General features: G+C 35.2%; 1 protein-coding gene across 1 annotated transcript in view; it reads right to left on the minus strand.

The window, feature by feature from the left end:
* CCDC141 (coiled-coil domain containing 141) overlaps positions 1-25,112 on the minus strand; it is a 73,983-nt gene that overhangs the window by 31,928 nt on the left and 16,943 nt on the right. Inside the window, exons 6-9 of the mRNA XM_010074371.1 lie at positions 20,528-20,647; positions 12,367-12,561; positions 5,581-5,753; positions 466-607 (exon numbers count right to left, since the gene is read on the minus strand). Of these exons, the coding sequence (XP_010072673.1) occupies positions 466-607; positions 5,581-5,753; positions 12,367-12,561; positions 20,528-20,647 (630 nt within the window). The remainder of the gene's footprint in view (positions 1-465; positions 608-5,580; positions 5,754-12,366; positions 12,562-20,527; positions 20,648-25,112) is intronic.

Raw genomic sequence — 25,112 nt, forward strand, 5'->3', positions numbered from 1 at the left:
CAAAGGGAATTTTTATAGTGAATAGAATCTACTCCCCTTTAGCGTTACTGAAAATTTGCTGTGGTTCACAGTGACCATGATTATTAACCCTCCATTTTGCCACACTTCTATTTTTATCTTCAGTCAAATGAAACAAAAGACACAGAAACAGTAATAGAAACCTGCATGAAGGTCACAGTCCTGACTGCTCACTTCTTTTCCAGAAGAACAAATTATAATAGCTCATTATCTAAGCAAATCCATACTTCATTGAAGATTTCTGGTAAAATGTTCTCATGGAAACAGGTGCATTTTTCAGAACAGCTTTAGGTTCATTTGTGCTGATAAAAGTATTCAGCATTCTAACTGTGTGGTCTCTAACAAATCAATGTTATTTGTAATTATTTGAGTCAACTTTAATATTCGCATAACTAATTTATGGAAATACAATGCACCGTTTATTAATACATTAAGAAGAAGACATACCTTATTTAGATGATCTTCAAGTGAGGCCGTCCATTGTAGTTTCTTCAAAGTAAATTCTTTATCATCTGGACACTGCCTAATTAATTGATCTACTTTTTTTTTAACATATTCCATCATTTTCTGAATTCCTGTCACCCGAGAGCTAAAATGGAAAAGTAGAATGGTTGTTAGAATCATAGAATCATAGAATGGTTTGGGTTGGAAAGGACCTTAAAGATCACCAAGTTCCAACCCCCCTGCCATGGGCAGGGACACCCTCCACTAGACCAGGTTGCTCAAAGCTTTATCCAGCCTGGCCTTGAACACCTCCAGCGAGGGGGCATCCACAACTTCCCTGGGCAACCCGTTCCAGTGTCTCACCACCCTCACAGTGAAAAATTTCTTCCTAATGTCTAGTCTAAATCTACCCTCTTTCAGCTTATACTTCTCATTTTTGCTCAACAATCATGACGATAATGATTTTAAAAAAACCAAACCAATACCTTTTCTGTTGATTTGCATGACAAGTAACTTATGAATTTTAAATTGTGACCCTTAAAGGAAAAATAACCAAGATTAAGCTTAGGGTTAACCAATCTCTATATCAACTGTAAGCATCAGGGTTATTTTCTCAATGGATTGCAATATCTTTATTTGAAAACATTATTTTGGTTTCCTCCTTTGTCCTCTAAAACTAAAGGAAATTTTATCCTCATTTCAGATCAGGCTCAGAAAGCTAAATTCTGCAACCTTAGAGAAAAACCTTATTCTACACTACTAACATACAATTATGGTATTAATAGACCATTCTGTTTGATTCAAGAATTGGTCACAAAGAAAAACCAAATTGTAAATCCTTTCTAGGGAGTAAGTGGTTTCAAATTTTGTAAATTACTCTCAAAAATTTGCAATCTTTAGTTCCTGCTTTATCCTTAAATTCTAAAAATGTCACTCCTCTGTTTCAGTACTCCTCAAAAATAAGTACGTTTAAAAATTTCTACTAGCACCACTACTAAAAAAAAAAAAATGAGAACAAGATTTATAGTTTTTGAAAATAATAATTTTGATCTCAATAAAATCTTTGAAAATATCATTGGTTTGTTATGACTTAACACAATAAATTTATAACTGCAGTAAAACACAGCTCTTACACTCATAGGTAAGCTAATTGGTTGGCAAAAAAGCAAGGATACTCTTAATGGACAAAACTTACTGACCATATAATTTTTTTAGAATTAATAGATATAAATTTTTGCTCCTTCTGTTTTTCTAGATGGTTTTAATTTAAAAATGAGAGCTCAAAAATCACACTTACCATTATTTTCATTTTGAAACTGTAAGAGTACAGGAAAGAACTGCCTTCTGTCACTTTTCTATGATCTATTTCTCTTCCAATGCGAACAGTGTCAGCATTTTCATTTATTTGGACTATCTTTTAGTATAAGGGTGCAATATGCCTCAAGAAGATTTGAAAGTAGGACAGAATTAACATCATATTTCTTAATTTCTACTGTGAGTTGGATTCACAGTTATGACACTGAAGTCAATGTCGCTAGCCTTAAACATAGCCCTGCCTCAATGTGAGGGCATCAGCACTAGATTTTTAAATACTAAGCTACTAAAGCTGTCTTAACATATGCATAGAAACTGCCTGGCTCATTTTTGGGTACTCTAAAAATGAAAAAAAAAAACAACCTGGATACAGAAATCCACCTACATTTTAATTCTCTCAATGTTCAAGTACTCTGTCTTCTCTCAGTACATTTAAACCAGTACTACACAGAGCAGACACTTCGATATTGCATTAAAAATTCATTTTCCAGTATCCTCATTCAGAGGATGCAGTGCAATCCAGGGCACCTTCTCATCAAAATCAAAATCAACAGCGTCACCCAACTCGAGCAAGGTCAGATGATTCCTTCTCTTTATTAATAAATACACTGTCTGAAAACATGGAGAACCTGACTTCTGTTTCAAAACTAGTAAAGTCATGCAAGTAACAGAGAATGCAATACCTTCTCTATTATGAATTCTAAAATTACTGTGCTCCAACTATAGTTGGCAGCTATTTTTAAATTCCACACAAACTTCTACTAGCTGCCAGCTAGTTCAAGAATCCTACCAGATTGCAAGCATTTAGCAGACTTGTATCTCATTGTGAGATTACACTTTCTTGTCTGTTATGGCAAAAGAGCTTCTTGAAAAGGTACCTAAACTTTTTCAGATCCATACTCTTCACCACCTTCAAATGGTGACTGCCCATGTTCTTCAGGATTTCCTGTCCAGTTAGACAAAGGAAATGGGAAGTCTGTGAGGGAAGTTAAGACTGCCAATGAACTGTGCAATAAGAGGAACAAAATAGTAATCAGGATTTAGTCTTGATAGCAGTTCTGTTTTCTGTCCAAATCTTCCTCCTTTGACCCTCAGCTGTTCTCATACAAATCTTGTTGACCCATGTGGGCTAATCACTGGGCTAAATACTGGCCAGCACTTAAGAGACAGCACAGTGGCTTATAAATGACACTCTCTTTCCTCTTTCAATACATGAACATTTCTGGGGGAAATTAACATTCTAGAATATAACACCTTAACCACACTTGCTGACAGAACTCACTGTGTCACGATTACTAGGCTTATGAGCTGGCTGGGAGCACTCCGGGTATCTCCTAAAGTCACGGGTTAGGTAAAAAAACCCCTAGACTTGTCTTGGTGTACAAAAAGTTGAATGTGAGTCAGGATCATCCTTGTGCCACTGAAGACTAGCCCCATGCTGAGTTGCACCTTGAAGAGACTAGCCAGCAGGTTACTTCCCTCTGTTAAGGGCTTGTGAAACTGCATCTGGAGGCCAGTTTGTCCAGTTTGGGTCCCCACAGTACAAAACAGGCAGACAAGCTGATACAAATTGGCAGAGGCCACCAAGATGGTTGGAGGCTGGAGCACACAATGTACAAGGGGGTGCTCAGAGTAGAGAAGAGGTGATCTAATTGCTGTCTTTCATTATCTGTGAGGAAGTGGGGTTATACAAAAGACAGGATCAGTGTCTTTTCAGAGGTGTACGTCAAAAGGGAAACACAAGTCGCAGCAACAGGAATTTTGGCTAGGTATAAGAAAATGTTCCACAAGGAACATGCTTAAGCACTAGAACAGGTTGCCCAGAGAGGCTATGGAATCTCCATCCCTGGAGATATCAAAATTTGGCCCTGAGCAACCTAATCTGAGAGATTTTGAGCAAGAAACTATGCCAAATGACCTCCAGAGATCCTTGTCAGTTTAAATTATCCCATTATAATCCTCGAGCCCGTGCCTAGGAATATAAAGTGTTCTATCTGCCCAGAAGTACTAGCAATACTCATTGAAATATGTGGCAAATGCATTACATTTGGGCAATGAGGCCTGAAGGCAGCAGGGAAAAACGGAAAAGCCATTGAATTGTGTGTTTGCTTTCTTAGAAAGGGACTTACTTGTTTTTATTATGCAAGTAGACATTTAAAATATTTGAGAGACTGGGATTTTTCACTGTTCTTTAGAAAGACCAAAAAACATTTCTAGTGAGATTACCTATTGATATTGTTTAAAATTTTACCTTCTTTATCTAAGTCACTGCTGCTCCAGCTGTAATGCTTTGCCGTTTTTTAAATTACAACATCTTCTAGGCAGAAATCTTTCTTTCTTTATAGAATATCTTGAGCAACGCTTTGGCACACAGGGGATCCACCTGTGGCATTGCCTGTTTTTATTTAATTTTACCAGAAATTACTGATAGGGTTATTTTGACAAATTCATCCCGTTTTTCTTAACGTGTACCAATGATATCTTACTATCCCACTGCTTCTTTGGACTGTTCAAGCATTAAAAAAACAAAAACAAAAACTCTTAATAAGGAAGAAATAAAATTAATGACTTGTTATTTTTATTTTAGGGATTCATTCTATCAAGGTCTTTAGTGTTCCTAACATTAAGCAATGCTGTGCAAACATAACTTGAAACACAACATCTGCTTCTGTTGAGGTAATGTCTAGCAGAACATCAAGTCTTAGAGTACAGCAGCACATGTTCTGGAATTATGGCTATTTTAGGAATCAAAATATTTCCCTGAGGAAAATCTCTTTTCTTTCCATTTAATTAAAATACCAGTAGATGCTGAAGCTATAACAATAGCTGTAAAGCCAGCTGCATGTGTTCCCCAAACAGCTTTCTGTTCAAATTTTCTATTTCATCCCTTTGCTAGGTTCAAGCCAATTACATCTAGGTGATTTTAAATGAAATCTTTTGCAAGGTCATGAGATTAAATGAAAATCTTATCTAGACTTTCAGTTGCTGTGTTGAAGTAAAGCTATTCCAAGTTCAGAAATAATTAAGGACATAACCATGTCACAGTAAGGTAGAGCTAAGCTGATTACTAGCCAGCCATCAGCCATGGTCATCTGCTCTGTCTTTGAAGTAGAATTCATTAGTATAAAAGGTCTTTGTTCTTATTGCACCAGCCTCCTACGAAGACCTGAAATGTAGGAGATATTAAGCCACTAGAACTGATTCTAAACTAAGCCATGCTTTTCATCACTGTAAAAATCATCTGTGGAGTACATCATCACTGTAATTAATGAAAGCTTTGGAAGAAAAAAAAGTTGTTTCAGTGATGAATTAAAACTAAGTGGAGAAACTTCAGTATTTTCTCCACTTGTCTTAACACCTGTATTTTTGTCTTGCACCAAATCACATTAAAATTGTTATAAAGCTGACTTTCCAAAAGGTCTAAAAGGATTACACTGGGCAGCAAGGGAGTGTTACAAGACATTGATACTTTAATTTTCATTTGCATACACTTACTTTTTCAAAATGTTTACTAAACAATTGTTTCTGAACACTGCTGTAACATACTGATTCCACTGTTTGACACCACTCTTACAAGTAGCATGTAGTATTACTGAAGATTTCTGTTAAAGAGATTGGTTTGTATAAATATCAACAGTTAAGTACGGCAGCAATTTTTTTTTTTTTTTTTGCAGATCATTTAAATGCACACCTACTTCGGTAACTATACTGGCTCTAAATGCAGTCTGATTCTATCTGGACGACTAATAAAGCAACAGGTAGATATGGAGAAATGCAACAGATATGTAAAAATTGAAGGAATACCTGTGACAATCTGCTTTATTAAGTAAAGTTTGTCCCTTTTGCAATGCACATGCTGTCCAACCTTTAATTGCTTCCTGTAATTCCTCATACTTCACTGTAAAGATAGGCAGATGTGAGCCTTCTGAATTAAAGATTTTAAGGTAATTCTCAATACTTTCAAGACCATCAAGTACCTGCAAAAAAAAAAAAAAAAGAAAAAAAAAAGTAAACCCATGTATATTCTTTTACATAAATAGATGATCAATGGACATTTAATATTTGACATTTCTTCAGAAATTAAAAGTAATATTTTAATTTAGGATCTGATATTGACTTTGCAGGTCACAGAATAACACAGGTTTAATTCAACAAAAGTTAATATAAGCAGGGGCATGCAAAACCACAATTACTCTTTGAATTTAAAACTATTCTGTTTTTCAGCAACAGTCAGGGCAAATTGACATAATGAAGCAGAATCAAAAGAAAAAGAGTAATACAGCACATTAGCACTCAAAGTTTTATTGAGGTGAACTCTTAAAGAGTTTTACCAAAATTCTTCCTCTTTTTAATGTTTTAAATATATCAAATGTACATCCAACAAGTAATTATAATTAAATAATTTTTTATTAAAAAGGTAGGCTTTGATTTTGCATATATACTGCTTTGGTTTTGTTATACCTGTTCTCTGTTTTCCTTTAGTGCAAGCAGAAGTTTCTCACTCAAATACCAGAAGTGACAAAAGTACTCGGTACAGACTCCTGTCTTTTCAGACAGAGTAAGGACAACATTGCAATACTCTATTATTAAAGTTAGTAATTAGTAATATTGGTTAAATAGAAACGCCCAAACCTACTGTGCATAATTTGCATCATAGCAGTAGAACCATATTCTCTTACACAGATTTTTTTGCTGCTCTGAACACCAGAAAAATGTGAAATATAAATAAAGCAAAGCAGTAGACAATGTTTAATTGCATTCATTTTCATTGAATATATACATTTATGTAACAAATTAAAAATACGACTATAACATGGGCCACTTTGTATACATATTTTTAAAAGGAAACCAACTGTTTGTACAAGATCAATCAAACTTGTGTTCTGACTTTGCAAATCTCTATATATACTCTAAGCTTTAGTTCAGTGAAGAATTTTGCAGACTTACAATCAAAAATACATTGCTCTTGAAGCCTCAGTTCAACACTGAGCAGAATTCTGAGACACAACAAAACCATATACATGTTAAAATACTATCCTTAATTATATAAACTTTAAAATTACTACATCAGAAGAGCAAAAGAACTTTGAGGCAGACTAAATGTGACTTTAAAGGCTTCTGCAAGGTTTTACATTCACAAAAAGCTGAAAAGTGAAAATTCAATGAGATTCTCAGGGGACAATATGACCGATCCTGCTACAGCACATTACAAGAAGAACCAAGAACTCAGCAGCTGAGAATGAACCCTACATTGCCAACTCAAAATAGCAAGGAGAGATGCCTGAACTCTCTCAAATAATTGAAATCTATGCAAAAGAAATGAAGGAAAATAAAAAGAGGATGAGCAAAAGTAGTTCAACTTCTATACATAATGGATTAAAATAAGACATGCATATTATTTTATTGTTTCTGCCAGGTTATTTTTCCTTGCAGAATAAAGGATTCAGCATTTTTTAAAAAAATAGCTATTCTGACTGCACAAAGAAAATTTTCTAAGAATAAGAACAGTCCATCAGAGGAGGAGCGTAACTAAAAGGTACCCAGGAAGGACTTTTCCTAAAACATAAAATTCTTTTAGTCATCACCAAGTATGAAAAAGGCCATAAACTTCAGATCAAGGCAGGAATTACAATTGTCTTCGGAAACTCATAGATTCATGGACCTATGTGAATCTCAAAGATTTTTTCTGTAAACAGAGACCATTCACATGAACTCAGGAACTAAGTGAAGTTTATTTATTTTGTGTAATATGTTCTGTATAATGAATTCCTGTCTTCAGGACCATACTTGAGAGTCAAAGGAAAGTTATAAAGTGTTCAAGAATGATTATTGATTAATAAGCATTTCAGAGTAACCACTCAGCCAGACCTGTAAGTATTACTAGTTAGCATATTTAACTTTCACTGGATCATGTAGAGGTGTCTATTCCAACCACTACAGCTTCATGCAGAGAATGCTCCAACTTTAAGTCCCTCCTGTGTGTTCACTTTAAAGCTAGTTACTATCTGTGCTATCTTGAATTATTTTTAATTTTGCAATGGCACACAGGAGGAAAAAAACCCCAGCATATAAAGTAGTTAGAAGAAGGTATATACTTCCTGGAGTTCAAAATCAAAAGGTGAATTTTGAAGTAACTTACGCACCAAAGTACAAGATACTCCACAGCTAACTAAAAATGCGAATCTGCGTACTGTACTCTGCAAAAGCTTTATTTATTTACTTAAAGATATCCAAGTGAATGTCTTCAAGCTTTTGCCATACCAAAGCAATCTCAGAGTATTCTACGTATTATTTCCCAAGTATTCTCAGAGGATATCTACACAGAGACCCCCCTGCAGAAAGTCAAACTGAAGGTAACTTCATAGACATATAAATGGATTAATATTTAAAGGAAAGCTTACCAAAGAATGTACATGATTATAAAAAAGCCAAGGAGCTTGCAAACAAGCAGAAAAATAGTGCTTAATGCAGCCAAATATACAACAGAATGCAGCCAAATGCACACCGGAACTTCAGAGCACAAACAATGCAAGCGCTACACTTCTGTGTTTTTATTTTCTTGAATTCATTAAAAATTAAAATGACAATGAGATACACAAGATCTAAAAGTAGTTCTCATTGAGCTACTTCAAAACAACTAATACTCTATTTTGCTCATTTGCCCTTTACATGTCAAGAGAGTCCAGAGGTTCAGGTATACCCTGAGAACAACTCAAAAGGTCTCTTTTCTGAACTATGATAACTATAGTGTTTTGTTCACTCTCACACATAACAGATGTAATAGCATGCTGTGGACAGACCTGAGCTAGGGCTTTTCTCAGCAGGTACTTCCACAAAGCATAAGCCCTGTATTCTGAAAAGACTCTACCTTTGCTCTCAAAGCAATAGATGTCTATTTGCATAGTTCTTTGTCCAAACTAGAAGGAGGTTAACTATCAGCAAAGCTTTAACAGTTTCGATCAGCCCATCTCAGATTCCTCATTATAAATGAAATCAAGAAAGATCAGGCTTATTGGAACAAAAGATATTTCTCACTTTAAGGACTTGTATAGTAATTTCAACATCAAGTACTGTTTACATGTTGTTAAAAAAAATGGGGAAGGAATATAGTACAGGTTAAAGGCAAATGCAATTGCTGCCGCACCTGGTGCTCAAAACAAAAATTTGTGCAGGCAAAGTCTTAAGGCTGTTTTTTTCAGCACATTTAATAGAGCTATGAAGATTGCTGTTGGAGCTATCCTTGGAAACGACTGGTTGTAAAGCTTCTATACACACGCTTCTAACAATATGCTTAAAAAAAATTAAAAAAACTATTTGTTCTTTGGACACCTTAAAATATAGACTTTTCTAACTAGTCATCTAACTAAAAAAATGTTTGCATTACTAATGCTACTTGATGCACATGCCCTTGAAGAACAGGTTTCTTGTGAAACAGAGGCAGAGGGATTTCATATTTTAAGTTTGGTCCTTAATGTTGAGGTCCTCCTCTTCAGTGGAAAGCCTTCAGATGTAGCACCTGATTTTCAAGATTATCAAAGACTTAAAACTCAATGGGACGCCTTCAGATAGCAGAGTATAAGTGCTTAGTATTCCCAAAAAGCACACAAACTTTTATTTAACTTCAGTGTAAGAGTCAGTTGGTCAGCACCACTGGCTAATGACCTACTGTTTCAAATCTTTGTGCCCCAAATCAAGGTAACAAAATTGAGAACCCATTTTTTAAAAGACAGCTCTCTGATCTGATAAGCACACAACTGGAAAAGGCTTGAATAAGCTATCCAGTGACATCAAGGACTGATGAGACAGAGGATTCTTTGCTTAATCCTTCTGCTCTAACTCAAATTTCCTTTAACGTATGTAAAAACACAACTTACTTTTATTGTATGGTAAGCCAATAAAATTAATAAATTACTTCTTTAACTAAAGAATAGCATCCAGTTTGCAGTTATGAAAAATCTAATACAACTGGGGTAAATTGTTCCAATAGTTCATTTCTTTGCTGTTTAAATAATATGCTCTATTACTAGTTGGAATTTGGCAAAGTTTGACATCTGTCTGTGGGTTTTGTTGTCTGCTGGATAGAAAAATCACGTTACTAAACTTTCCTTGCCCATGTAGGTGCTTATAGATCGCCTGTCTTCATTACTACTCTTATGTAAATTACAAATAATATTAAGCAGAAACATACCTGCAATTAATCCACAGTACTCCATTATAAGCTCATCTATTGATAAAAATTCTACTTATTTTCCCATTTTTAGGCTTAAAACAGATTTGATTCTGAATCGACTTTAAGTGTCTTGAGGATTTTGTATTACTCACTTGCACCATCAACACACAAAATAGCAGTAATATAACCTCACAGAAGTCTGTTGTAACACTATTTCCACCTTTATTTTGATCCTTACTTGGCCTTCTCATAAAAACCTATTGTCAACCTGACACATATCAATGGATTTGAACTAATGATATTAAACTCCCTCAATTCTTTATTAATCAGCTCTTCTATCACTTGTTCCCATGAGTTTGCCCCACTTTGATTTTAGGTTGAAAACTTTTAAATTACCTGTACCATCCTCTTCCCACCTCAGCATTCTAACACTTTTGAGGGAAGCTGGAAGTTTTCAAGGTTTTACAGCACTACTTAAGAGAGGAAAAGTCTTCTTACTCAACTTATTTTTCAGCACTCTGATGAGTTTCTAGAAGACAGCACAAGTTAGTGCCAAATTAGCATCCAACCAAGGTTTTCATTTTTATTACAGAGGCAGACATCCACTACAAACTGGATTATAATAATTTTTCCTATATCATGGAAACCTGTTCAGAGAATCATTTAATTTTTGGAAAGACTAATTCCATAATCAATCTAGTCTCTCAAAAGAGAAAGGCTCAGAACAAATGCAAGTGAATACACTTTCAGTAACTAGCCTATAAATCTTTTAGATTTAACTGGGAGCATTTTACATCAAATAATAGACACTGGATTCCTGAAGATTCACTTTGTTTCCACATAAATGCACGCTTTCACCATTTTAATTCTACTTGACTGAGTGTGGCTGAATCTGAAGTAATTTCTATTATGCCTATTATTCCATTATTATTTTATTCCTTTCTACATGTATTTCCTTGACTTTGCTGTACTCACAAATAGTGATTTTTTTCAGTCTTTTTTTTTTTTTCAGGTTTTTTTCTTTGCTTAAACAATAAGTTTTACAACAGTTGTTTACTGGAGACCTATTAAAATTCCCCTTTGAATCAGCTTAATTTAAAAATTCATTATATATTTTTGACTGTGATTAAGTGCTACCCTGTAATATCATAGCATCTGAAAAAGAATTTTAAGATTTTAGGCCTTGAGCCAGTAAGAAGACAAAAAATAATAATAAGACTACAATGACTAGTCTAAAACGACTTCAGAAGATGACTGAAGAAAAAGAAATCTGACATTTTTGGTTTGGCATAGGGGTTTGAAGAGAAAGTCTACAAGATTATTTTCATGCTTACATTACAGTCAATCAAAAAAATGAAAAACGATGAACAGAACTCTTTAAAGTGTATTAAAGTCTTCAGATATGACAAATAGAGGAAAAAGTATTGTAAGCAAGATGTAACATAAATTAATTACCAAATTTATTAAAATAATTTTCATACAAGTAGTTATCACTGGACTTGATGTTTGTAAAAGCAAAAATTCAGTTTTAAATATTCCTTTTTTTGGTCATCAATGATTTACCCATCTTCATCGCATAAGATTAGGAAGAGAGAGAAAATTAAACAGACATACTAGTCAAGGCTGCTTGTACTTAAACACAACCAACACAAAATAAGCAATGTATAGAATTTAGTAAACAGGCACACCCCTCTCAGCACTCTCCTGTGAGACCTGCAAGAATCTAGTTCTGGAATCCAAACCACTGCTTCTCCACATGAGCACATCAGTGATGGAAATTATTGCCTACACATTATCTTGCTGACCTCAGTATAGGCGTGGGCCTTAACTCATCATCTGTGCTGTGACTAAGGGAAGCTTGTGCTTTTTTAACTGGTCACTTTGGTGTTACATCATGTCTTGACCATGTAGTACATGATGTGCCCAGTGTGAGGAACTGTATACTGTCCCTGATTTTTCTCATGTCTGATTATTAATTAGCCCCTGTGCAGACGACTGCAAGCATAGACTTCATTTCTGGTATCCATACTAGCCTGCAAAAATTTGGGTATTTTAGAGCAGCTCCTGTATCTTCATATGGCATTACACCATCACAACAGAGCCCATGAACCTAAAGTCCAATTTTTAGCAGATAATATTTTCCAAATACCTTATTTTGGAAACTGAGTGCTCTTTGCAATATACTTTAAAAAACCAACCAACCAACCAAACACCAAAAACCCCTTGTTTTTTAAAACATATTTGTCATTTTGGATAGAAGTTTGAGGAGAGAGATAATATTAAAGGGTAATCAATTTGTAATTTTCCATTCCAAATTGTTTAGCAAACTCTGTTTGCATAATCCCATGTATATCAGCCTTCAAGAGCACACTGACAGTTGTACTATCAGGTTATTACTATGGAATTGGCTTCTTACCAACCTTGCCAGCAGTATGAAAAAAGTAATTGGCCTCCTGTAGCAGGGCTTTCCTTTCTTCCATATGGAAGCACACTTCTTCTCGCAACAGACAGATTTTCTCATTTGAAAGCTTTAGATGTTCTTTTTCTGTATAGTCCTCTGATAGCAAGATCTTAAGTGCTTCAGCTTCCAGATGTTCCACAGTGGAATTCCATTCCTAACAGGAAAAATTCCATTTTAATTGACTACACAGAGAAATGTAATGTTCCTGCACAAGAATTATGTAAATACTGGAAAACATATCGCTTTTATAGGCTGGAAAGTTATCACCATTTAAAACAGTATTTCTACTAGGAGGGATTTTTCAGCAAATTTTGGTTGTAGTGACAGAGTTTTCAGTGGTGGCATTCTACATTCTTTGACACAGTTTCACAGGCATAAGTGGCAGTTACTAGACTGTCTGCTGGGAAAAATGGTCTGGATAATATAAAGACAAGAACCTTCTACTGGGCGAGATCACACTCCCATGACAAACAGCCCCTTAAGCTCAACTATTTAACCAAGAACAAATTAAAATATTGCCTAGATGATAATCACTGCTTCCAGTGAGACAACTTCTGCTGAGAGCAGTCTGGTAAATCAATTAAATCAAATTACTCTCCATCACAGTGAGGTGTGCTATCATCCTTGACAGTCTCCATTGTATATCTTCCCTGATTTCCTACACAAAAATACAAGTCTGTTCAAAGCATGTCTCTGCCTTATCTGACCATGAATCTTCCTAGTAGCAGTGACAGATAGAAGACGTGCTTTAAAAAGGAAGGTCATACTTCAGAATTTCAAGCTACAGAGTCAGAAATATTACAGACACTTAATTGAACTAGGTGCTTTAAAACTAAGGTGCTTTAACATGGATTCAGTTGAATCAGTACAAATTTACATGTAGATATTTTGTCTACATTGCACCACTTGGAAGCATAGTTAGCTGATCAGAACTGATTGCCTATTTGACTACTATTTCTTTTTTCAGTGATTCACACTGAACTGACTTGTGCTTCTGGTGTACTGACCCAAATCATACATCAAATTTAGGGATTAAACCTTCATGAATTAAAATCTTTTTCCTACTTTTTTTTTACCTGTGATAAATGCTATCACAGTATTCAGCCCGACTAACTTCTTTAGGTTACAAAAAGGTATTGAAAGGCATATCAGACTAGATAGCCCAAATGGAAAGGAGCTTTACTTCAAGGCAGTCAAGAGAAAAACACCATTTCATCTCTTCCTATCTTGCAACTACTGCTTTGGTGTTTAGTTGTGTCGTGGGTTAAGCATATAACCCACCACAAGTTGTTTATATGGTTTTGCTGTGTTTTTACAGAGAAAACTATGAAATCGTAAAACTGATACACAGCATACTTTATACCTGCTGTGCTTGTCAACACTTAAAATTGGTACCTTATGCTGTTCAAAAGGAGCATCTGATACTATACTGCAATTTCCCATGCCATAGGGAGCATATTTCCTCCACTTTTTCTGGTAATGAATTAAATATATTTTGAAATAGGAGATGAAGATTTTTGAAATTCGTTTAGCATTTCCTCCCACAGATTTCTATCAACTGTCTGGTAAAGCAGACAGAAAAATATTTTAAAATAAGACAATTATTTTTCATTAAAACACACCAACCTATTCATATGGCACAAAAAGATTACAGGGTAGTTTCTTTTATAAGCCTCCAAGGGAGATCTTACAGCAGCCTTCCAGTACCTGAAGGGGGCCTACCAAAAAGCTGGGGAGGGACATTTTACAGGGGCATGTAGTGATAGGACAAGGGGTAATGGCTTTAAGATGACTGGCACCAAATGCATTCCATGGTCAGAATGTAATAAAAATTTCACTAACATTTGAACATATAGGTGTTAACGAGAATTAGAAAGGAACACCGCAGTTGGGAGCTTTTAACTGGGACAACAATAATTAACCAAAAAAAGGCAAAGAAATAGCACTTGAATATGTGCATCCTCATTTTGTTATTATGTGCTATTTATATAACAATTAAATATATTTTATGTAAGAATGAAAAATGCATATTTTAATGTAACAGGGAAGGAAACTGTCTATAGTTAGCATAGAAGCAGATACAGAAAAGCAAAAAAAAAAGTTCTGAATTGTTCCAGTGTATCACAATGCATAAATTATAATTCCAGCGGGCAATTACAGCATTTCACTACGTTTCATTGTAGTGAAATGATTTCCTATAAGACGATTTCACTGTAACAACATTCACAAATCTACTTGGTACAAGGTGTCCAATAGCAGCTTTTCGGTGATCTTAAAGCAAAGGTTAAACTCTGCGTTGTTTATACTGATGCAAGCTTCTTCTCTAACTTTTCATACAAGCTCAAAAAACCAAATTATTATAATAATTTTTAAAATATAAGTTTAAAATATTCCATGAACACTACAACCTTGCACATTCTCTGAAACTATTCAACACAGACTCATTTGCTATCCTACCTGATCATTACTCAAAATTAGTTCAATTTTGTACAAAATAGTTACTGACAATTTCATTTTCAGCTTTCTATTCATAAGGAAATGTTTATACATATAAAAAGCCTATACTTTCCATCAACAGGACATATAAACTCAATGGAAAAATCTTTGTCATTTTTTTTTTCTGTCCTTCAGCCTTCCACGTGTGAAATTCATAACAATCTGTCAGTCAGCCCTAAAATATTTGTTACACAATTTCCCTGAAAGAAACACAGAGCCTACTATTACCTTCACTTTTCAATCTGTCAAGAAATGCTTGTGAATTCCTCTGACCGATTAAAGATACATTGCATTGCACATGACTACACTCAGTTTGTCGTCATAGCTTATGTCACTATTCTTACTCTTCCTCACAGTACTAAGTCTTTTAAACACTTGCTTTCACTATTCCATTTGGCAAGGAAAATTAGCTCTTTCTATTAATTAGGTATTTTTCAAGAGTATTAAAACTGATGAAGTAAAATTATTGTGGCTTTCAGTAAAAGTCTTGAACATTTTCAGCCTTTCAAAAATATCCATCACAAGCCTGAAAAAAACCCGAAGTAGAAATACCTATAAATTTATCTTGTTATTAAACGACTAGCATGGGATAAATGGTCTTTTTTTGGTGTATACTGTAAACATTTCTTACTTTAAAATTCAAACTTTGGATTAAAACCTGAGAAGTTGTGTAAAATTGTCTTCACCAAAATAGATGAGAAAACCTTGAAACACATCTATTTGACTTCAGATCATGACCCATGTAGTAGATGAAGTAGCATTCAAACCACATGCCAAATTTTCAGAATGAGATAAATTAGCCCCTTCTCTCATACTGCAAAAATGTTCACAACTGAACCTTTTCTGAGCCCAACTTCTACCTGCAATTGAATCATTGGATACATTGGTGCATTGATAATTCAGCTCCTGTGAATATCTGAAAGGTTTTTACCTTCAATAACTACATTGCAGTATAACTAACTACAAATATAATCATATAACTCCTTTAAATGACAAATAGAACAGTGTGCACTAATACAAATGCAAAGGATTGAGACTTGCTATGACAATTACCGTATTATCTGTCTGTTGGTAAATTCAGTGAATGGCTGTATCAGTATATTTAACAGTGAGTTATTAGAATCAACAGACAGAAGGAGGAAAAACTCATTCAAAGTCAGTTCCCTCATAGAAAATTGTTGACAGATATTAAAAGATAATACCAGGACAGAGAGGGACCTAGCAAAAAAACCCAACCAAACAGCAACAAAAAAACCTCCCAAACCATTAACAGAAAAAGAGTAGGAGCACTCTCCTAAGGCAGTGACATGACACTACAGGAAAATTGGACAGTGAGAAGAACCTGATAGATGAATGTAGATTTGCATATGCCACACAAGAAAGACGAACGTGTAAGTAAAAATAAAATTGCTCACAAACGAAAGGAATTTTTTAACCTAAGAATTTTTCCTAAATATTTACGTGCTTTGTTCTAGCTAGCAAAAGACAGGAGTGTGTTAAAACATGTGCTATGCAGATGAAATGCAATACTTGTCAAACTCCTCAACAGAGTGCCAGAAAAACTGGCAAGAAGAGCTGGAGAGCCAGAGTTTGCATCCATGCAGAGAATGGCAAAGCAGCATGGCCATCCAGGAAGGCCAGAGAGAGAAGAGAGTTCCAGATAGACATTTAACCATTAAGTAACTTTTCCATGTATCTAAGCATTAGCTGTGACATCTGGGGGGAAAAAAGCATGTAAATACAATATTCTCAATCCTTATGTAAATGTCAACAAATACAGCAATTAATACTATTGATGGTGATACTTAATTTGGTCATTAAGAACCATCCTGAAATCACAGTAGCATGGCTACCCCAGACCCAGTAAGCATGCAGATCTATAAAACAGAGAAGACGGACTCCCCATCTTGCTACTAATCCTTATTAAAAGAAGGACTAATTACAGCATTGTTCAGTCCTGAAAAGTGGCAGAAAGCAGAGAAAATAAAAACAATTTAGAATACTACTTTTCTTCATCTCTCAAGTTATTTGGCCACAAAGTGGTGCTAGCAGTTCTTTTTTACCATGCCAAGCACCTCCAATACACACATAAATGTAAGAGAAAGCAATCAGTGCAAGCAGGTATCCCCACTGAAACATGATTTCCTAAATCTGCCTCCCCTCTACTCTCAAATTTTGTGCGTGTATGTTCATGTGTGTCCATGTTGGGGTTGAGGGCTTTTCTTTCGTATTATGAATCCTTGTTTTTTTCCTCTGGTCTTGATTATTGTATCAGATAGCGACAATGTTTTCAGTGGTTTCAACTCTTAGCAAGGTGAGGTTCAAGACAAGATATCAACCTGAAAATGTAATAAATCATTCTTCTTTCTTCAATCAGCCCAGTCACATAAATAAGATCTTAATCCTGTAAATCCTTCTCAGGTTAGCCTCTGAACAATCTAAGCAAATAATTTGTCCTGTTCATTTTAATGCAATAATACATGTAAGTAAACACATGTATTTTATTTGTGTGACACTGTTCAGATACCAGAACTTTCCACCATCATATTCCCTATGAGAACACTCACGCTTGCTCTGCATATCTATTACACAGAAACTTTCCACCATCCCCTCAAAGCTACAGTACACATATGAAAAGACTCATTTACACTACTTTAGATCCTAATACAGAAACCCTAAGTAGTTCAAGACATCTTTATCAATGTCTTTCTTACTTCTAACAGAATGCTATTAGAAATTGTCATGGCCATTCATACAGTATGGGAAGGACATTAACCAAAATCTACCTTTATTTTTGCAGCAAGGTAAATAAAATACTTTAAAGCCCCTAATTGCTTTTTGGAAACATTCAGTTTTGGCATGAGGGAACTATACAAATGACAGCAGACATCAGCTATGCTCTAAGCAATGACCAAGCTACGTAATTCATTAATTAGTGACGTATCCTAAGGGTTCTTCCTAAACATAAGCTGAAATATTCTTCACAAGCATTTCTATATTTTCTCACATAAACTGATAAAATAGTTAACTGTTTGAACTGATAAAACTTCTGAACACTTCTGGAAAATACATTTCTCTCTGAAATTAATGTAGAATATTAACTTTTTTTTTAATTAGAATGTAAGTCAGACACTAAAAGGATTGCTGAAGAGAAGGTAATCCTAACTATAGATTTACTGTTACTAGAAAAAACTTATATTGTATTTTTCCTATTGTTAAAGAGATTGCTTCCAATATATACACGGTAAAAACTGGTGTCTGCTTTTATCTCGATAAAACATGAAAACATCAGACATATTAAAAAAATGCTCAGTAAAACAGAGGTGGAGGAATTTTGAAGCACTAATGCAGTTAGTTGTCATTCCAGTTGAAAAGCTGGACTCAACTCCTACTCTAAGATTTTCCAAATAACAAGGAATGGTACCATAGCTATGTACAGTGGCGGTTTTGTGGTGTGGTGAGATTTTTTTCCCCCCATTTTCCATGTGAATCTGGCAATAGTTTTCTGAATGTTTTAAAATTTTACCATACATTACAAGTTACTGTCAAGATACGTAATAACACTTGATGTCAGGGAGAATGTGAGTCCTTGCTGAAAAATCTCATTTGACAAAAATCAAACAAATAGAAAATAATTCTGATGACTCTGTACCACAGAAGTGCCCAGCAAATACCCAAATGTGTGGTGATCACATGCATATGTATAAAATGTATGTCAACCTAGAGCTCCAAAAAACAGAACGTATTGCATGTTTTTATAGCAGACTGTGTTACAAGGTACTCAGTGTCACTTTACAGTGATACTATCATTTTCTGCAAAGTACTTTAGGCTGGACAAATGTGGCAGAGTTGTTAAACATCCCAATACTCTTGTAGTCTGAATGCAGCCTGAAAACATATTTTGGCAATTACAGATGTTTGCTTTACAGAAAGCTAGGTAGATTGCTAGTATTGTATTTTTAAAATCATTCTATTCTTAAATTTATTCTTGAAATATTTAATAACTTCACAGGTGATTTGGAAGAAATTATAAAATCATTGCTTAATAAAGTTTCTAGTTGCACAAAAAGTAGTGGAATGCTATACAATAATTAGGATGCCAGTTATAGAGAGTGCGTAAAACTTTTTTTTTTAAAGTAGACCCATTGGAACAAAACAGCTCACACTTATCAAGAATTTGTGTCATTACTGGGATGAAAGATTGTATCCTAGAAAGTAGTCTCCCCGGATAATAGTATCATGTTGTATGACCAACTGCAATTAACATTTTACAGGAAGCGTGGCTTAAGGGAATTTTGTGCACACATGTATGGGAATACAGAGGAAATAATATTTCAGTTTCCAGAACTAGTAAATTTTTTTTTTTTAACATTGTATTTAGTTCTTCACCAGCCTTCCCTGAACTTCTGCATGGAATTAGTCAACAGCTTCTCAGAGTGAATACTTCACACAACAGCAGTGCAGTTCCAAAATACATACTAAGTGAACATACTTCAGATCAGTGATCAGATGCTGAAGGCCTGTGAGTTTCCAAAGATTTAAGGAATTTCATGCTCTGTCATGGTATACCTTACAATCCTGGTTTTGCTTAGTCTTTGAGCAAAGATGCAAATTAATTGCCAGTTTGTTTTGTACTTCAGTGTATTCCAACCATGCAGTTAAAACACTGCTTTGTGCAGTGATGACATCTAACATTAATCTCTACTATCTGGCAAATATTTACTGGAATACACATTTGATTGGTATACTTTATCTGAATTTCAAAATCAAGATGTCAGGCTCTCCTCCTTTATTTTAGTCTCAACATCTGCAGTTCAGTGCTGTAAAAACTAATGCACAAAGCCCCATAACTCAGCTTTCTGAAAGATATTCGCAGTATGCAGTTCAACCTGGCCACTCTTTTTGCACAACATAAGCATAACCAACATATTCAATAACATCCACTTCAAGAATTTAACCTCCCTCTGCTAGAACATCCTGCTAGTAAGAACAGCAGAAGGCTAAAGGTAAGATGTTCTAAATCATAATTAACATGGATGCAAAAAAAAAAAAAACAAAAAAACCCCAAACTGTTCATGCTAAATACTTTCAAATGACCTTAAGAAAAAAAGAGCAATTCAGTAAGATTATATGAATGATCTATTACATAATGTATGGAAGAAGAACTGTTAGGTGAAACTGTAATATTAAGTGTTTTCATTGAAAGTTAGTTTCTGGATGCTCAACCACTAAAACAATTTATTATTATAGAAAAATGAAAATGCATAGTGTTCTCCTTTCTGCACTTCATTTATAATTCAGCCAGGAAATTACAAGAATAGCCTTTCAACACCAAAAATGAGGAAGATTAATTATCATTTGGATAGTTCTAAAATTCTGCAGTACTTCAGGACACCTGAATATTTTTGTGGGCCCCATTTCTCTGAAAACAACCCACAGCTTACTCAGAGAAAAACACTGAGAAACATGGAGGCCTGCATCTAATTTAGATGTATAGAAATATACATCTTATGTACACCTACCAACTGTCTACTTCCATATGTGCTTATTTTAAAAATGCCCCAGTTCATGTTTTGCTTCTCATTTTCAAAGCTGCTTCACTGATCAATTATCATATTTCTTACTTTAACTTTGACTTCCATTTCTTCAAGCTCTTGAAGTAACTCTTCATTTTCCAATAGAGATGAGCCCAAGTTTTGCTTGTGAAAATAATCTCTGATGTTTTTCTTGTACCAAGATGTTACCTAAATAAATAACAAAAATAATCCAGCCAGTGAAAATTTCGAGAAGTGACTGTATTTTAAAAAATGTGCAAGACAGTTTCATCTACACAAGATGACCTATTTTTCATTCCTTTCATTTTTCATTCCTTTCAATTTTCATTCCTAATGTACATGCTTTTATTCAAACGTTGCATGTGTATTATTTAAATGTTAATAAATGAAGAAGGAAAGGATTGTGGTCAAAACAAACACATTGGAATATATGTAACAAAACAGACAAAAACGCATTCATAAAGCATGCTGAAATTATAAATTATTACAGAAAAAGAAAAATCAAGTTATAGTCACACATATATGTTTTATAACATGATAAAGATATTGCACATTTTCCCTAGGATGATGTTAACTTTAAAACGTCCCTTTGTGTACAGTAAAAGATGACAAAACTGAGTAATTTTGCAATAATGAAAAAAAAAAAAAAAAAAAGACTAAATGGGCCTTATGACCTAATAGAACCTCTCCGTACCTGGCTTGAAAAACCCAGGTAAACTACTGAGTTAATATTACGTGGAGTAATCTTTAGTTGCTTAAAAAAAATTATTACATCTTACTAGACATACTTCAGCAAATATGTGCAGAAAACGTGTGGTACCCAAGTATATCTTCTAAATTGGACAGAATGACTTGCATTTATTTCTGTTTGATTCACAGAAGGTACCTCTCACTTTCTTTGTAAACAATACATGGCAAGAATTCCTGAGTGAAGCTTTACATTTTAAAATAGTAGTCAAAATGAGTTATTAATGTCAAGAAAACTTCCTCCAATCTTTTTAGTCTGGAAAATCATCACTGTACTTAAATCATATATGGCATACTCAGAATTACTTTGTATTCTAGGTACTACAGATTTTAATAGCACACTACAGATTTTTTTTTTTTAGCTGCTCATGTAGAAGCTATTTTTAATAAATTTAAACAATTCTAAAAATGACAGAGCCTTTAAAATGTGTTGGAAACATTTTCAGCTACAAATAAAAAATTGGGGACATTATCTCAGGAGTTCAGCAGAGCTAGGAAAGCAAACAAATTATTTTACTACCAAGCCTTCATTTCTTGAGCATATCTTCCAGATGTGTACTTACTGATTGAAACATTTTTCCTGGAAGCACATTTTCACTGAACATTTACTATGGGTCCACCAAAATACAAACAAATTGAATGAACAATAAAAACTGTGCTAGAAGGGAAAAAAAAATTATCTGTAAATTAGGACTGTTCTCTGTATCATGTATCTCCTTACCAAAACAAACTAGTATTTCTGTAATGCTAAGCAGAGGAAAAAGTCATTATTTAACCCTGTTGTAGTAAAGTATTCACCTCTTTACCAGTTGGCAATATTTCTTTCCACTACAGTGAGTTTAATCAGCTAGCTAAAACCCCAGATGTGCCAGCTTAGCTCTTAAGCAACAGCTGGGAATATTCTTTTTAAGAAAGAAACCCACATAACCTTACATTCTGTGATTTTGGTGGAGGGATGGGAAAGGAGAGAAGGTTAATATATCTGTTTGAAAAAGAGAGTGGTTTCCTTGATTGGTTGAAAACTAAAATCACTTCTTTGTTCAAAAATTAGATTTTATCATTCATTTACAAAAATTATCTGTTCTGCTTGTGATGAATAATCCATATCACAAATCAAAGGCCCTTCAACATTTTTCTCAGGTTGCTAAACTGCTCATTTTGCACTGATTATGGTCCAGGTGACTTCAATGCTCATAGTCTCCTACATTTCCCACTGTCAATTCAGTAGGAGAAGCAAATTTTTCAACAAATAACTGGGGGGCAACCCAAACCAAGAGCATAGCTTAGCTTGTGGAGGCTTGGCCTTGGCCAGCTGCCTGACACCCACCCAGCCACTCTCTCACTCATTCTCCTTTACAGAACAGGGGGAGAAAATAAAATCATAAACCTCACAGGTTGAGGTAAAGACTGGGAGATCACTTACCAGTTACCACCACGACTGAAACATTCAACTTGTGGAAAATTAAATTAATTTATTGCCAATTATAGATTTGGTGAGAAAAAAAAACTAAACCAACTTCCTCCTACTCAGCCCTTTTCCTCAGGCTCAATCTCACTCCTTTGTTTCCAACTCCTCCACCTATCCCCTCTCACCAGGTGGCACAGGGGGATGGGGAATGGAGGGTTATGGTCAGTACGTAACAGTTCCTCTCTGTCACTCCTTCCTGCTCACACTTTTCCCCTAGTCCAGCATGGCTCCTCCAGGGACTGCAGTTCCTGTCAGGACACCCTGCTCCAGCACGGCTCTCTATGGCCACAGTTTCTTCAGGGAACATCCAACTGCTCCACTGCAGACTCCTCCATGACCTGCAGCGTCAATATCTGCTCTGACATGGTTCTCTCCACAGGCTGCGGGGAAATGCTTGCTGAGGTGTGGTCTCTTCCAAAACTTCCACAGGCTGCAGGGGAATACTTGCTCCAGCACCTGGAGCACCTCCTCCGCCTCCTTCACTGACATTGGTGTTTAAAGCATTGTTTCTCCTTCTTTTTTTTTCTTTCTCCTCACTCCTTGCTATGTCTGTGCAGCATTCTACCCTTTCTTAAACAGATTTTACCAGAGGCCCCACTGGCTTGGCTGAGGAGCTCAGCCACGCCCTGCAGCACCACCCCTGTGGAGCCGGCTGGAACCGGCTGTGTCGGGCATGAGGCAGCCCCAGTCTCTCTCCACGGAGCGGGACACTGGCACCCCATACAGTTGCATAGCCAGCGGAATTTTCAGAAGGAGGGGAATTCTTGCACAGACCAATTCAAAGCTCATACACAAATACTTTGTTCTAGGCTCTACCAAAACTCTTGAACAATCTGACACAACATGAGACTATAGAGAGGAAGAGCAAATATAGCAGAGAACAGAAAATAAGATGTAACATGCTTTTCTTCCTAGAAACTATTCCTACTAGGAAAAACTTTGGGGTTTAACTCTCTTTCTTCCTGTATGCATTAAAACACACATACTTACATGCCGTAAATTAAATCGGACCTTACCTCGGGCAGTATGGATTGAGCAGCCTGCGCTATGTATTTTCACATACCTACTCTGAACTGCAGGATGAGCTATTCTCAAATTATATCTCCAGTGCATTCAAAATAAGCTCCCTTTGTTAAACACCAGACAGGTTTGTTTCATTCAATAATCACTGTATAAAGCTTTCCTTCGTATCTTAAATCTCAAATAATATTTTTATCATAAGTATGTGAAGGTATCATCACGACAATACAGATATGTCTGGTTTCATTTTGGGAACACTTCAGTCTCTTCATAACAATACTACAGTAATATACACACAAAAAATTCACCACACAATATTTTCAGTTCCACCTAAATTCATGTGAATTCTATCTGGTTACTCCCAAAGATGTATCCCTTATGTGATGAGGACAAGTAGAATTCCCTGGCAAACTTCACGAAATCATGACATTTAACAACTCAGGCAATGTGATTTTTTATTTTTTTTTTAAAGAAGTGTGCTTGGCTCCAAAAAAGACTCCACATATTTATCCCTTACTCTTTAACAGCAAGCTATTTCCAAAATGTTTCCATCTTGGATATTCCTCCATGTTTGTATACCATGGAATAACACTGTCGCGATCAAATAATTGTAGTAACATCTAATACTTTTTAATATAGAGAAAGGATAATTTTTCTAGATGAAATAGGACATATTTCCAATACAGTGAGTTAGACTGATACTGAAAGCTCAGTTGTACCTGTTGTAAATTTATTGGAACACATTATATTAGAACAAATCTCTTTTTGAGGATCTTTCTTTTATGGTATAGCTATGTGGTGATACTGAAAAAGAACTGAAATAACAGCAGCAATAATATGCATCTCAAAGCAAGCAGTAGATGGTTTCTAATGATTTACATGGAAATGGATATAGCCTCCTATATTGTAGTTCTTGTTTTTCAGTATTTTTGTCAGCTATTATTTTATAACAACATACTGAGATTACAACACTTGCATAAGACCATACTATTTTCATCTGGTTTTTTTCTATCTAATAATTAAATAAGTAGTTGTTGCTCTGTTTCTACTGATATTGAGTGCTCCAGAAATGAGGCTGTCAGCTTGCCTGTGTACCTCAACAATTTTGTTGTCTGTATGCAAAATTACAAAGAGTTGTGCTTGTTGAATAAGGTGCTTCTCATCTTAACCTCACAGGCAAAGTTTCTGCCTACAGAATAGTCTATTGTTAATAGTTTCTAATATTTTCCTTGGGTACAGGGGGAAACTATTTTGGAGGCAAAGAAGGAAACTTACAGAGGTATCACAATCAGGACTGTGCTGTCAGAGGTCCATACAAAATTTTAGCCTGTTTACAAAATACTGAAAATAACTCAGCTTTAGTCTTGTTAGACTTTGGCAATTAAATTTGCATAGGTTCCTCCATCTCAGCATGCTTAC

Source organism: Pterocles gutturalis, unplaced genomic scaffold, assembly GCF_000699245.1.
Source record: "Pterocles gutturalis isolate BGI_N339 unplaced genomic scaffold, ASM69924v1 scaffold17022, whole genome shotgun sequence".
NCBI lineage: Eukaryota > Metazoa > Chordata > Aves > Pterocliformes > Pteroclidae > Pterocles > Pterocles gutturalis.